This window comes from Engraulis encrasicolus, chromosome 3, assembly GCF_034702125.1.
Source record: "Engraulis encrasicolus isolate BLACKSEA-1 chromosome 3, IST_EnEncr_1.0, whole genome shotgun sequence".
NCBI lineage: Eukaryota > Metazoa > Chordata > Actinopteri > Clupeiformes > Engraulidae > Engraulis > Engraulis encrasicolus.
Window position 1 is genome coordinate 37909135 of NC_085859.1, and position 13520 is coordinate 37922654.

Sequence of the window (13520 nt, forward strand, 5' to 3'; positions counted from 1 at the left end):
TTTAGGGTTGGGTGGTGTTTTTCCATAACTGCACTTGACTTTGCTATGTTGATTTAGGAAGAATAGCAGTAAATGGAGGTTACAGCTCATTGCGCTATGGTTAAGTAAGTATGTGCATGGTGAACTCACACTGTAGGCTACCACAGTCCCCACAACAATATTCTGTTTTAATGCTGAAATGCTTGCAGCAGGATACATGCGCAGGCACGTTTCCTGTGTGAATGATCATGAGTTGGCCTATTTTATGTAGAGAGCATATCGTGCATAGGTGTAGACACCGGTTTACGTTTTTCTCCTTATGTGTGGAGCTCCTCATGTTGATGAATACCACCCCACTGTGATTTTTTTGAAGCTTACAATTATATTGGTTCAAATAATGCTGAACTCATCACCAATCTCTTTAGTTATGTAAGGTTTTCAGGTGTATTTTTTGAAAATAAGAAAACAAACAGATTCAGAATTTCACAAAGTTTGAGTTAAATCATCTACGGGGTTACGTATGTTGTGGCCTCACATTTTCCATTCATGTTCCTCTGCTTTTCAACGGTACATAAATTCTTGTCACAAATTGAGTGAGAAGGTCTCTGAAAACAACAAAATCAAACCCAGGGATGTTTAACCACTTGAATCTTTTGAAGTTGTCTCATTATCACATGATGTGCTTCCAAAGATATAGTGAAATAAGATGGGCTATTTAGCAATATACAACTTTCATTTTGAATGGAACTTCTCATCAAGTCAATTCAGCTTAGCCTTTTAATGTCACTTTCTTCATATGCACAAGTCACACAAGGAAAATGAAAAAAAATACGTTTTTTTTCTCCATACCATGCCAAGACATAGACATACACAGGAGGACTGACATTTTACAGACTGACATGAAGTGCAAGACAGGACAGGTAACAGCGAGGGACTGGTAACAATAAGTGATTAATAATAAATACAATACAAATGAACATTTAACATTGAACATTTAACATGTAGACAGAAAAATGAGATAAGATAAAGGCTCTTGAAATTCTGAATCGTTGCAAAGCTCTTTCGATATTGGGGGTACTGAAATGGCTTTCCCCTAAATGGATTCCCTGGTGTTTTTTAACTAAAACCCTCTCCATACTGAGAGAGTATGACAGATCAGGGTTCTGGACACCTGAGCAAATGCAATTTATTGAAATGTTTATTTAGAACAAATTGTGGAATCATAAAGTACAACCTCACAAATAACTTTAATGGCTTTAATGGCTTTAATGGCTGAAATGGCTTTCCCCTAAATGGATTCCCTGGTGTTTTTTAACTAAAACCCTCTCCATACTGAGAGAGTATGACAGATCAGGGTTCTGGACACCTGAGCAAATGCAATTTATTGAAATGTTTATTTAGAACAAATTGTGGAATCACAAAGTACAACCTCACAAATAACTTTGCATGTTGGTGTTTGTTTAAAATCAAAGACTTTTTCCCCCAGTTATTACACTACTACTTGTAGTGGCAGTACAGTACTAGTACTACTACAACCAACTACTACAGTGTTTTTCAAACTTTTTCAGACCGAGGACCACTTTGTCCCCCCAAAAAAATATCGGGGACCACCTGTCAAGTGAATTGGCAGTTGATGGATGCTAATTTGACACTGCTAATTTTTATGCAGATCACTTACTTTTTATTCACATTATAAGCCTGTCTTATTGTGTTGAAAACATGAAAATGTTACAAATATAGCCTACTGCTAGCTTATCTTGGAAAAGTAGAAATCCCCTCGCGGACCACCTGAGCTCTGTCGCGGACCACTAGTGGTCCCCGGACCACACTTTGAGAATCACTGAACTACTACTACCAACACCACCACTAACACACTACCAACACCACCACTAACACACTACCAACACCACCACTAACATACTACCAACACCACCACTAACATACTACCAACACCACCACTAACACACTACCAACACCACCACTAACACACTATCAACACCACCACTAACATACTACTAGTACTACTACTACTACTACTACTACAACAACAAGTAATATTTTTCAAAATTAAACAAAACTTTCTGTAGATAATTGTAAAGCATATGTTTTGTACATGGAAAAACATGCAAATCAATAAAAACAACCCTACAGGCCCTGCTGTGGACATCCGGTAGGGCACTCGCGGGATCGATTCCCCGCCCGGGTCCCTTGCCGACCCCTTCCCGTCTTTCTCCCCCTTCGCCTCCTGTCTACCTCTCATACTATCCTGTCCATAATACCAAAAACCCCACTATTGTATTAAATGTATCATAATGTAACATATTCATCATGTGCAACAAAAAAATTTCTTCAAATTTCCGCAGGTAACTGTGAATGAATTACTCAATTAACTCAATTTTTTTTTCAATTAAATGACATAGTCTTGTTGCATGCGACTTATTACTCCCTAACATGGTGTATGGCAGTGGTTCTTAACCTGGGGTGCGGGCACCCCCTGGGGGTGCACCGGAGATTCTAGGGGGTGCGCAGAATTTTGTTTGTGTTGAGGTTGTGACCAAAATTATGGTTACGAACATTACAGTTAGGTCAAATTAAGACCAAATTATAACATGTTATGGTCCCCATTTTAAGTAATTAAGGTATTGATAAATGTCTCAAGCAAGAATCATTGTAATTAATAACTTTTTTAAAAAAATGTAGTGCATCTAAATGTGCAGAAGTTTGTGTTGGGGGTGCGCGGCTTGTCTTCGGCACAGGAAAGGGGGTGCGTTGAGAAAAAAGGTTAAGAACCACTGTTGTATGGTACTTCATATACTCAAAGTGGCATTATAATCCACCGTCCTGAATACAGGATAAAGCTTCTCTCCTTCACCAAACACCATTCCAGTAAATGTATAGATGTGGCTCCTGGATACAGCATCATAAAAGGTAACCCACCGCTCATCTACATCCACACAGACTAAGAGCTGTTTGGGTTCTGAGATTTCCGGAAGGTGCTTCACTTGATCAGCAAGAGCACTGACAGAGAAGCAGTATTCATTCTGGCACCAGTTATCCAGACACCAGTAGCCCTGCTGAGGACAAATAGTGAACTTTCCTTTTCGTTTAGCAGATTCCCTCATGACTCCCACTCTCCAGCCTTGATTCAATTTCACCACCCAACAATGTTTTCCAGAGTTGTAACCGTCCTTGGCCAGAACAAAGAACATTGTGTCGAACCTTTTGGAACTGTCAAGGTCCACCTTCTTCTCTCCTCTCCGCTCGGTGAATCTTACACTCTTTCCATCTTTGGAGACCTCCAAGCGTCGATGGGCTGTGTCAGTGTCCAATGTAATATCAACTGTTTGGGAAATTAAATTAACAAAATTTGAGGACATTTCACAAATTAAAATGAATTGTTATTTATATATAGAGCTCCACACACCTCTTTATTGGGGGATTTGCTTTGACATTTATGACTTCATTGAGAACGAAAAACCATTATGGTGATGACAATGTCTTATGGTCAATGTTTTTTGCTTTAAAATTATTTTTATACTTTGTTTGAGTGGGTGCGGGTGGTGGGTGTGTGGGTGGGTGTGTGGTGGTGCACGGGACATGCTGTATGAGTGATTTGTTTGTTTTCATGTGGATTTTCATTTGTTTTTGATTGCTTTACTTTATTTTTTCTATTGCATTTTATTTTATTCTAATGTCAGGGACTACAGATGCAAATTAGCCTATGGCTGACTCTGGTACAGTACATGAAATGGAAAGATTTATGTTTTTGTACATGGTCCCAATAAACTGAATTGAATTGAAAAATTGAATTAAATAACATGATGGCATGCACACTATATTCAAATGTGTACAGCCGCGGAAAAAAATGGGAGACCACTTCGAAATTTTCACCTATCAAATGTTTCAGTTGGATAGGTATGTGTTTGAGTAAAACAACAAACATTGTTATTTCATTCTATAAACTCCAACAACATTTTCACCGAATTTCAAAATAAAATATTGTCAATTAGATCATTTATTTGCAGAAAATCCCAAATGGTCAAAATAACACATAAGACGCAATGTTTCCAAATCTCAAAAAAATCAAGTCAAGTCAAGTCAAGTCAAGTCAAGTTTTATTGTCAATTTCTTTACATGCACTGGTCATACAAAGAATTTGAAATTGCGTTTCTTGCTCTCCCATGCAGACATAGACTAATCTAGGTAAGGACATAGACAGTATAGACATAGACAGTACTCATACATGGACATAGACAGTATGGACGTAGACATTGCTCATACAGACATTTAAAGTGCAAGACTGGACAACAGAAGACTTGTAGAGAACATACATTAAGAGGAGGTATTTTGTTGTTCTTTTTTCTAAAAGTCCTTTATAGCGTTCTGACATAGTAATAGTAGCATTTGAAGAAATAAATAATTAAAAAAAGGTTTTTATTAAATACACCAGCAGCAGTATGTGTGTGTGTGTGTTTGTATGTGTTTTGTGTGCGTGTGTGCGTGTGTGTGTGTGTGTGTGTTTGTGTGTGTGTGTGTGTGTGTGTGTGTGTGTGTTTAGTGCAAATTCAAAGAAAACCAGATGGCATTAACTTAAAAACAACATCATAGTAATGTATTAACTTAGGAAGAGTTCAGAAATAAATATTTGGTGGAATTGTAGTCACAGCATTCATGCGTGTCCATTAGTCCTTCACATTGTTCTTGAATGACTTTATTCCAGGCCTGGTGCAAGAATTCAAGTTGCTGAGCTTGGGTTGATGGCTTGTGACCATCCAGCTTCCTCTTGATCACATTCCAGAGGTTTTCAAGGGGGTTTGTGCCTGGATTTTGGGCTGACCATGCCAGGGTATTGATCTGGTGGTCCTCCATCCACACCTTGATTGGCAGAGCTGAGTGGCTGGAGTATTGCCCTTCTCTTAAAAAAACAGTCCTTGGCATTCGGGAGCATTGTCAAAACATTAGGAAACAAGTTTTGGCCCAAGGTAACTTTGTATGTGGCTTCAGAGACGCACCGTTTGCAAACATGAATCTGAGCGATTTTAGCCTTGCTGAAGCACCCTCAGATCATTACCAATCCTTGGCCAAATTTCACATCTAATCCAACACCTGGTCATCTAATGGCTAGCCAGAGACCTGGAGAGGTCTATGAACCACAGTATATTGCACCTGCTGTGAAATTTGTCAGAGAAAAGGTGATAATCTGATGGTGCTTCAGCAAGGCTGATATTGGTCAGATTCATTGTTGCAAACGACGTGTCTCTGAAGTCACTTACAAAGTTATCTTGGGCCAAAACAAGATTCCTTCTGTTCTGACAAAGGCCCTGAAGGCAGAGGACAGTTTTATTGGAGAAGGACAATGCTTCAGCCACTCAGCTTGCCAATCAGGGTGTGGATGGAGGACCACCAGATCAATACCATGACATGGTCAGCCCAAACTCCAGGCCCGAATCCCCTTGAAAACCTGGAAACGCATGAATGCTGCCAAATATTGATTTCTGAACTCTTCCTATATTAATACATTACAATGATGTTGGTTTTAAGTTAATATCAACTTGTTTTCTTTGTCTTTTTTTGAGATTTGGAAACAGTGCATCTTATGTGTTATTTTGACAATTTGAGATTTTCTGCTAATAAATTATCTAAATGACAATATTTTCTTTTGAAATTCGGTGGAAATGTTGTCAGGAGTTTACAGAATGGAATAACGTTTGTTTTACTCAAACACATCCATAGCAAAATCAGAAAATTTCGAAGTGGTCTCTCAATTTTTTCCATGGCTGTATTTTTAGATTTACAGCAATAGTCAGGGGCAGCAGGTGCAATAAAATAACTCATGGTTGATAATGCACTGCCAGAAATGTCTGCAATTTGGAATGAACAATTTAAATTGGTGTTCTACATCTGAACACGGCACTTACCTATGTTGACAGTCTTTTGAGATTCACCCAGGGATGCAATTAATTGCCTGATTTCTCCAGACTGAATTCCCTCAAAATTATTTGTCACCACACCGGAAGGACATTCTACAAATACATCTTCCTCTTTGCCCATTTCACTGCCTGGATATGCATTCAATCTTTTCCTCTCTGGATCATCTGGCTGTTTAGTTTGATCAGAACTGTTCTTCACAAACACCTCTTTCAATGACTCTGAATTCTCCACATCCGGATCATCCAATTGATCTGATTCAAAATGATCCTCCAAAGAACACACATTTGCCATGGAGTTCGAGCTATTCTCAACGTTATCAGCAAGTTGTTGAAAACCAGAAGCTTGCTCCCTCAATCTTAGAAATCCACTCTCTGACGACAAATTATCTTCCTGCTGCTCTGCGACTCTGGTCTCAATATCAAGATTCCTTCTCTTCATCTCAGAGCAGGTGTTCTCTAAGAGACTCTTCCTTAACTCCAGTTTAGCAATTGAATCCATCAATGAAGATTTTCTTTCCTTCATCTCCATTATTTCAGATTGGAGTTTAGAATAACCTAAATCCAAATCAGGCTTAATGCCTTCTTCTGGATCCAACACCAAATCAGCCTCTGAATTGATCTAGGAATGGGGAACACAAGAGGTACTACTTGTTACGTAATTGTAGATACATGTAAATTATGAATTATGGTGTTGAGTTCCGGGGAACTATTGTACGTATGTAGGTAACTATGGAGGAATTAGACAAAAAAAGTCACAGAGAGCGAACAGTTTCCCCCTCTTTACATACCTCTTCCAAACCAACAACGTTGATGTTATGGCCAGAGTGTTCCAAAAGTGCACATAGAGCGCAGATGAGGGATTCTTCATCATTGCAGACCACTTCCATTTTTCTGTGATGCTTCAAGCAAATGTACTTCTCAAGTTTTACATCAGCTTCTACTAATGTGTGCTTCTGCAGTTCAGGAACCAAATAGTGGTCTCTGACATGGTTTTCACAGTAAAATATAACGCAGGTCAGACAGAGCTTGATCGCTCTAAGCTTCCTTCCTCTGCAGAAATCGCAGGTCACATCTCCAGGTCCAGCGAATGACTGCACAGCAAAAACAGGACTGAAGCCTGTCTGTTGCAGCAACTGAATGAACCTTTCCAAGGATTCATTGGTGTAAAGCTTAGGGAGCGTGCTGAATGTTGCTGAGCACTGTGGACAGGCGTAATCTCCCTCATGCCTCGGCTGTGCCCAGTAAGTGCTTATACATTGTCTGCAGTAGCTGTGTCCACAGGGGATGCTGACTGGATCTTTTAGCCCTTCTGTGCACACTATGCACCTAAAGTGATCCTCTGTCAGAAGGCTAATGCTCAGGTCACTGATATAAAAGACATACAAATACAAGATAAAGAGAAAGGTTAGAGAAATAAATAAAAAAACATGACGAAAACAAGCAGGCTAAGCAGTATCTAGTGATGTTGATGTGTGTCTTTGTAAAAATGTGAAAAAAATGTATTCTAATTTTGCATGACATCATGATATCAAAAAGTACACATGCTTATATTTGCATATTTTGTTCTACATGTTCATATACTTGGAATAAAAAATATTTTAAAAACGACTTAAGAGTTCAAAGAGGAAAAATGAAAATTAGTTTCAAGTGATGCAGGTGAAGAAAAAGCTAATTATAGCTGTTGTAGACATATGTAATTACCTGAAACTTGTGTCTTCTCTGGAGAATTTTGGGGGTAAACCCATTGACCTATCACTCTTCTGTGACAGGATACTCGGCCCTGGTGATGGTCCACTTCTGAAAAACCTGGGGCAGCACACAGGACATTTTGAAGAAAACTACTTTGCCATTTGACCACTCACTGTCTTGTCCAACTGTTGGTAACCATGGCCGCTTTGCCAAATACCCAAATAAAGTTATTTAGAACAATTAAATACTAGTGCTCCAAAAACAATATATAGCTCCCTTCATTTGCAATTGTATCCATTTCCTGACTTGTAGGTGTAGCTCCGTAGCCTCTTACATTATTAACACACACGGTTCCACCTCTGGAACGTTAATAACACTGTAGTAATAGTCACTGAAAAAACCCAACTACCACCAACGTACTACACAACTAGTACAGTGCTCAGGGCCTTTAGTAATACAACTTGGTAACTGCCATTCTGGTAACAGCTAATTTATAACAGGGGCCGTGTCTTGAGTAAAACAAAAAACAATGTTATTATTGCGTTGATGAAACCTCAGATCATAATCAACAACATACCCCATACTAGGCTATATATACTATAACGGATCCATACCGTGTAAGTGGGGATGAAGATGGAGGAGCATCATTGCATGACAATTTTGGGGGTAAACCCATCGACCTGTCACTCTTCAATGAAATTTCACTTGGTCCTGGTGATGGGTTCCTTTCAGTACAAGGGGTTTGGTGAATAAATTTAAATATAACACTTAAGACATATATATATAGCAAATGACAATGAATTGAAAGCTACACCTCAATTAATCAGAAGTCTTTTGGAATTACTAACAGTGCTTACTAAGCTGTTATTACAGTACATTTACATAATTGACATGACAGAGGCAACAAACAAGCAAAATGGGATGAGTGAAGACGTAAAGATAGAGATTATTTCTATCATTGTCAGCTCATCACATCATACTACTACCTAATTATTAATATTGACACATTGATTTGGAGATGTTAATTATGTTGACCACCAGTGTTGGGCAAGTTACTCAAAAACAGTAATGCATTACTGATTATAAGTTACTGTATTTCCAAACAATCCCTTACTATAATATTACTATATTTAAAATGTAAGGCATTACACTACTTTTGCATTACTTTAGTAAAGTTTAGTTACTTTCTCAAAAAAAACTGTAGGCCTAAATATTGGCTCTGGCAATTTATTACAGTGTAAATCAAGCTCATGAGTCATGCCTTTTTCATCTCCCATCCAGGTGTTTTTGGCAGCATGCAGACTAAAAACTACCAGGTTCAGGAATAGCTTCTTTCTGACCCACCACACTGCATACCACTAAAATCCAGGTCATTGTAATGCATTGTAACTTAAGATATTTAGCATTGTAACTAAGTAAATATTAAAGATTTTTGCCCTGTAATGCCTTACATTACGGCATTACAGTAATTAATTACTTTTGTAATGCATTACTGCCCAACAATGTTGATCACTGAGCTTAAGGTCCAGACCGATAGCACAGGACTGTTTCATCTGTATGAGGCCAATAATCTACCCCCAAAGTCTGCTAGTTGGCATCCATACACATGAACTACCAAGTTGGTGAATGTAAACGAAAGGGCCAATAGTAGTAGGACATAAGCAACAGGTTATGTGCGTGCCAATCCACGCAGGTGATTGCCTATGGCCCTTTAATCATACCTGTCAGGTGTTACTGATGACTTAGGCCTCTTTTGACCCCCATCAAAAGCAGGATGTTCTCTTTTTGGGGGCATTCTGAAAAGGATTAATGACAACAAATGATTGGATATAAATGGATTGATGATATTATGACAAAAAAATCTTGGGCAGTGGCCACAGACCTGTGGCACAGGGGAGTTTTCCCTGGTTGTTCTGTTGTTTCATCTACTGTAGAGAGAGCATGATAGCCCAGGAGTTCCCAAACGTTACCATGACAAGGCCCCCACAGCGGTCGATTCCAGCAAAGGACCCCCTTACATGGTCCGTGCCACACATTTTTTCTTCTTCTGTGCACCCCCTTTCACTTCCACAGTTTTTGTCTGAGTGTCAGTGCCCCATTGTGATACATAAAATAAATAATGCTAATAAAATGTATGTTAGGGATGCAATAAATTAGTATAATGCGTTCTTAAATAATGGGAAAATGTATTCAGTTCAGCTTAGTTTTTGATATTGTTGTGTAGCCTACATGAATTATTCAGTTATTTGTTTGATTATTTATTTATTAATTCATTATTTATTTTTTTCTTTCAAATTGCAGTGGACCCCCTAGCGGGAAGGAAGTGCTATATACCTAGGCTACTGTATTCTGAATGGAGCTTTTTGTGTTCATCACCATGCGTTGTGTTCATCATTCAGCATTCTTGGTGCAAACTTGCAAATGAAATGGCCATTGCCTTTTCTGTGAAACTGTAGGCTACTAGGGTGCAAAACGTGAAATTGATACAGACAACAGAACAACAGTGTGGTATATACCCATACTTCCGGAGATCAGACAAAGATACCGCCTATCTACAGTTATGAGTCAGTCTTGTGCGCCAACAAGGAAGGGGGCTTTGAAAAAAGGGGGAAAATTTACGAACAGCATGTTGGTAACTGTTTACTTGGTGAAATTCAGAAATGTGTTAGGCCTAGTTGACTGTGCGTGTTGGCTACACGAGCTCATGAGTATTCCATTCCTATTTAGGCCTACTGTTCCGTGTCATGGACCGAAATTACGCACACGTAGGCATACAAGTGGCTGTGGATGCGGTAGTCAAATAGGCCTAATAGTAAGCTAAAATTGACCAACTCATAATTAATGTTAACTATTCCTGTCTGGAAACAACGCTAGAAATAACAAGGGCTAAATGTGGACGGGATTGACATTCCGCGTCTAAACATTAAACTGAACTGAAACCGAAAGTAAACTTTCTACTAGGCCTAAATCAGTAGGCTAAAAATAAACCAAAAACAATTGTCTAGCCTATGCCTTTTACGTAAGAACCGCAGTAAAACTGTAAATCAAATCAACACAAACAAGGTATCGCGCATAGAGGGTCCCATTTGTGACAGGCAGCAGGTTATTGTAACTTATTATATGGTTGTGACGTCATCTGTCGAATGCTCCATTCATTTCAACGGGGCTCCCCAACGTTCGGACGTCTGTTATTTTTCGATAACGGACGGGTTGGTCTATAACAGACCGCTGTCAATGGCAACAAGACTTTTCACTGCTAAAGCGACTTTTCAACAAGACTCTAATCAGCTGCTATGATAGACAGCACCCGTTGTCCTGGCTACCGCTGTCAATGGCAACAAGACGTTCACTGCTAAAGCCACTGGCTTGTATACAAGTCAGTGGCTAAAGCGAATGTTTCATATCACTCCGCAGGGGGTCCGGTCTTTTGTCACTCTAATCAACTGCTGTGATAGACAACACCTGTTGTCCTGGCTACCTAGCTGTTGCCTAGCGGTGTTCCACAACGGCACTGTTTTGTTTTGCGCAGCAACAATCTTAACATTAAATAGGTCTAAAGAAATGTCCCCGCCATGTGTGAATCATTTAAGTATATCCATATAATAAGCGGGTTAACTTTCGGCGAGTCGGTCGCTTTGTGGAATAGCAGCACTTCAGAGAGAACAAGACCCCTCCGCTCCGCGTCGGGGTCTAAAGATTCTCTCTGTCGTGCTGCTATTCCACGGTAGCGACCTTCTCGCCGAACGTTAACCCTTACTTACTTTGCTGTGAGCTGCAGTTCTTGTCCGGTGTTCTGTCGAGATGTGTTGCCTCGTCGAGATGAGCGACCGGTCGCCCTATTCGATAGTGGTGTTCTATCGATTTGCGATGCCTCATCTAAATGAGCGACCTTGATTTTCCGCGGAAGGCGTTTCAATCGGTCCACGTAGGACTATTTTAATAACCATTACTTTGTTAATTTCACGGACAGGGGTGTGCAATCGTTCGTGCCGAGTTTAATAAGAACGTGCGGCTGCTGACCACTAAAAAAACGTGAGCGCCTCGTTTGAGCAAGTTAAGAAACGTGCCATATGAAAGAGACTGAGTTGAGTTGCGCAAATACTGGAGAAAGTGTTTGGGATCAGGGCCTGGCTACGGGTTGTTTAATGCAGTCATTTGCTGTTGGTTTGGTTTCAATGCGACGTGGGCTCGCAAGGCAAATTGCACCATGTGCTATGGGGATAAACACGCGCGGTTTAGGCCTAGATATTCCCAGATAGCGTATTGTGGCTTTGTTTTGGCAGATGTCTGTCTTTTAATGACCGGAATCATATTTTCATAACACCCCCAGCAGTGCATTTCTTATTAGGCTACCATGTTCAGGCATTTTACAACGCAGTCGATTCAAATTCTTGAGTGAAAAGGGTGAAGGGAGCATTTTGACAGCTCAATCAGAGGTGGCGATTTTTCCCATTTTGCAATGAGAACGCCTCCTCTACATAGTCTTTTCTGATCGAAGTTAGGCCTACAATGTTCGAGGCTGAGTGTGTGAGCGATTACGGTTAGGCAACAAAGTAGCAAATGTTCGAGGCCACGCTATTTCGCAGATTTCCCAATGATCTGCTGGATGATCCACGCTATCTCAATTACAGTAACGCGAGTTAAGTAGTTACTTTCCACCTCTGCCGTTTTCCCCCCAGGGGATATATCGTAACTTTCAGTCCATGACAGTCGGTGGACAGGCTATAGGCTAACTAGACTATGGATGACTGGTGGTAACCTCAGGCTACAGTTTGAGTCACTAAAGTTGACAGTCTCAGGGGATCCTGTCGTAACTTGCGGTCTCACAATTCGATGGGCAATCACCCGCGAAAACCACCGCGAGGGTGTGCGCATGCGTGCGCATGCTCAGTAGCGAAGAGAATCACATTTCGACGGGTCGCTCATATCACAGTGGGTTTACATACAGTGTTGAATCTCGCCCTCAAACCCGTGCCTGCAGTTCACCTAGGGAGCGCTGTCGAGACAGCAGAGCTCATAAGGCTGGCGCTAATAACTGACAATTGTGCTCGCTGTCTGCTGAAACTTGACAATATTACTGTAAGTTCTGAGAAACCAATGTGGATTTCAATGAAATGTACAATAACCTGGGAATTATGTCCTTCTGATTTCCTACAGCGTTGGCATTTATGAGTCAGGCTCCGCTAGCATCTTGCTAACAAAATTGCTTTACGGTCGTCGTGATCACAGCAATGCAGCCGGCCGACCAATCTAAACGCAGTGTGTGAAGCCACTCGTGACGTCATATTGACAATAAAGACGTATTTTACAAAGATCCAGCAAGTTTAAACATTCAAACTAACTGCTGTTTGAAAGGATAATCTATCCTGCCTTTTGGAAAAATAAAATGAAACGATGATACCAAGTCTCTCCCAAAGCAATGGCAGCATCGTGGTTGAGCTCCATGCGACCCCATTCATTTCAACAGCCTCTGCGCTCCTTGGCGCTCCTCTGCGCTGTCTGGATGGCGCCACTTAGTGGACAGTACCACCCGGAAAAAGTAGCGAGATTCCTCTCTCGTATTACCCATAAACTCTCTCTGCTCATATAGACAGGACACCGGCAATAGGATCGGCTGTCTGCCTTTCTTTGTCATGACGTATTTGGGCACGTGTATGACTTCAACACGCCCAAACAACCTAGACCTACTGTGCTAAAAATTGATTGAAAAGAACTGATCCCAAATAATCCTGCCACCACTGTGCTTCACTGTAGGTGTTAGTTGCCTTTTTGGTGGTGAGAGCCATAAACGCCAAATTTACATAAACATAGGCCTACCATTTTAAAAACACTGAATACAATGAAAAGCATGTATTTCAATTAAGCCCAACAATGTTATAGTGTACTGTCAAGTTATTACTTTTATTGATAACAAGTAGCTTT

The 13520-nt window shown here is 40.3% G+C and overlaps 1 protein-coding gene across 1 annotated transcript; it reads right to left on the reverse strand.

Annotated features, from left to right (window-relative positions):
• Positions 1–391: 391 nt before the first annotated feature.
• On the reverse strand, positions 392–11381 carry LOC134445391 (E3 ubiquitin-protein ligase TRIM39-like). Its single transcript, XM_063194477.1, has 8 exons — positions 11360–11381; positions 9320–9394; positions 8213–8323; positions 7611–7715; positions 6698–7274; positions 5898–6528; positions 3199–3319; positions 392–584 (listed from the first exon to the last, which is right to left on the reverse strand). Exons 2-8 carry the CDS (start codon positions 9391–9393, stop codon positions 524–526), a joined length of 1680 nt encoding a protein of 559 aa, XP_063050547.1. The 5' UTR covers position 9394; positions 11360–11381; the 3' UTR covers positions 392–523.
• Between the last annotated feature and the right edge of the window lie 2139 nt (positions 11382–13520).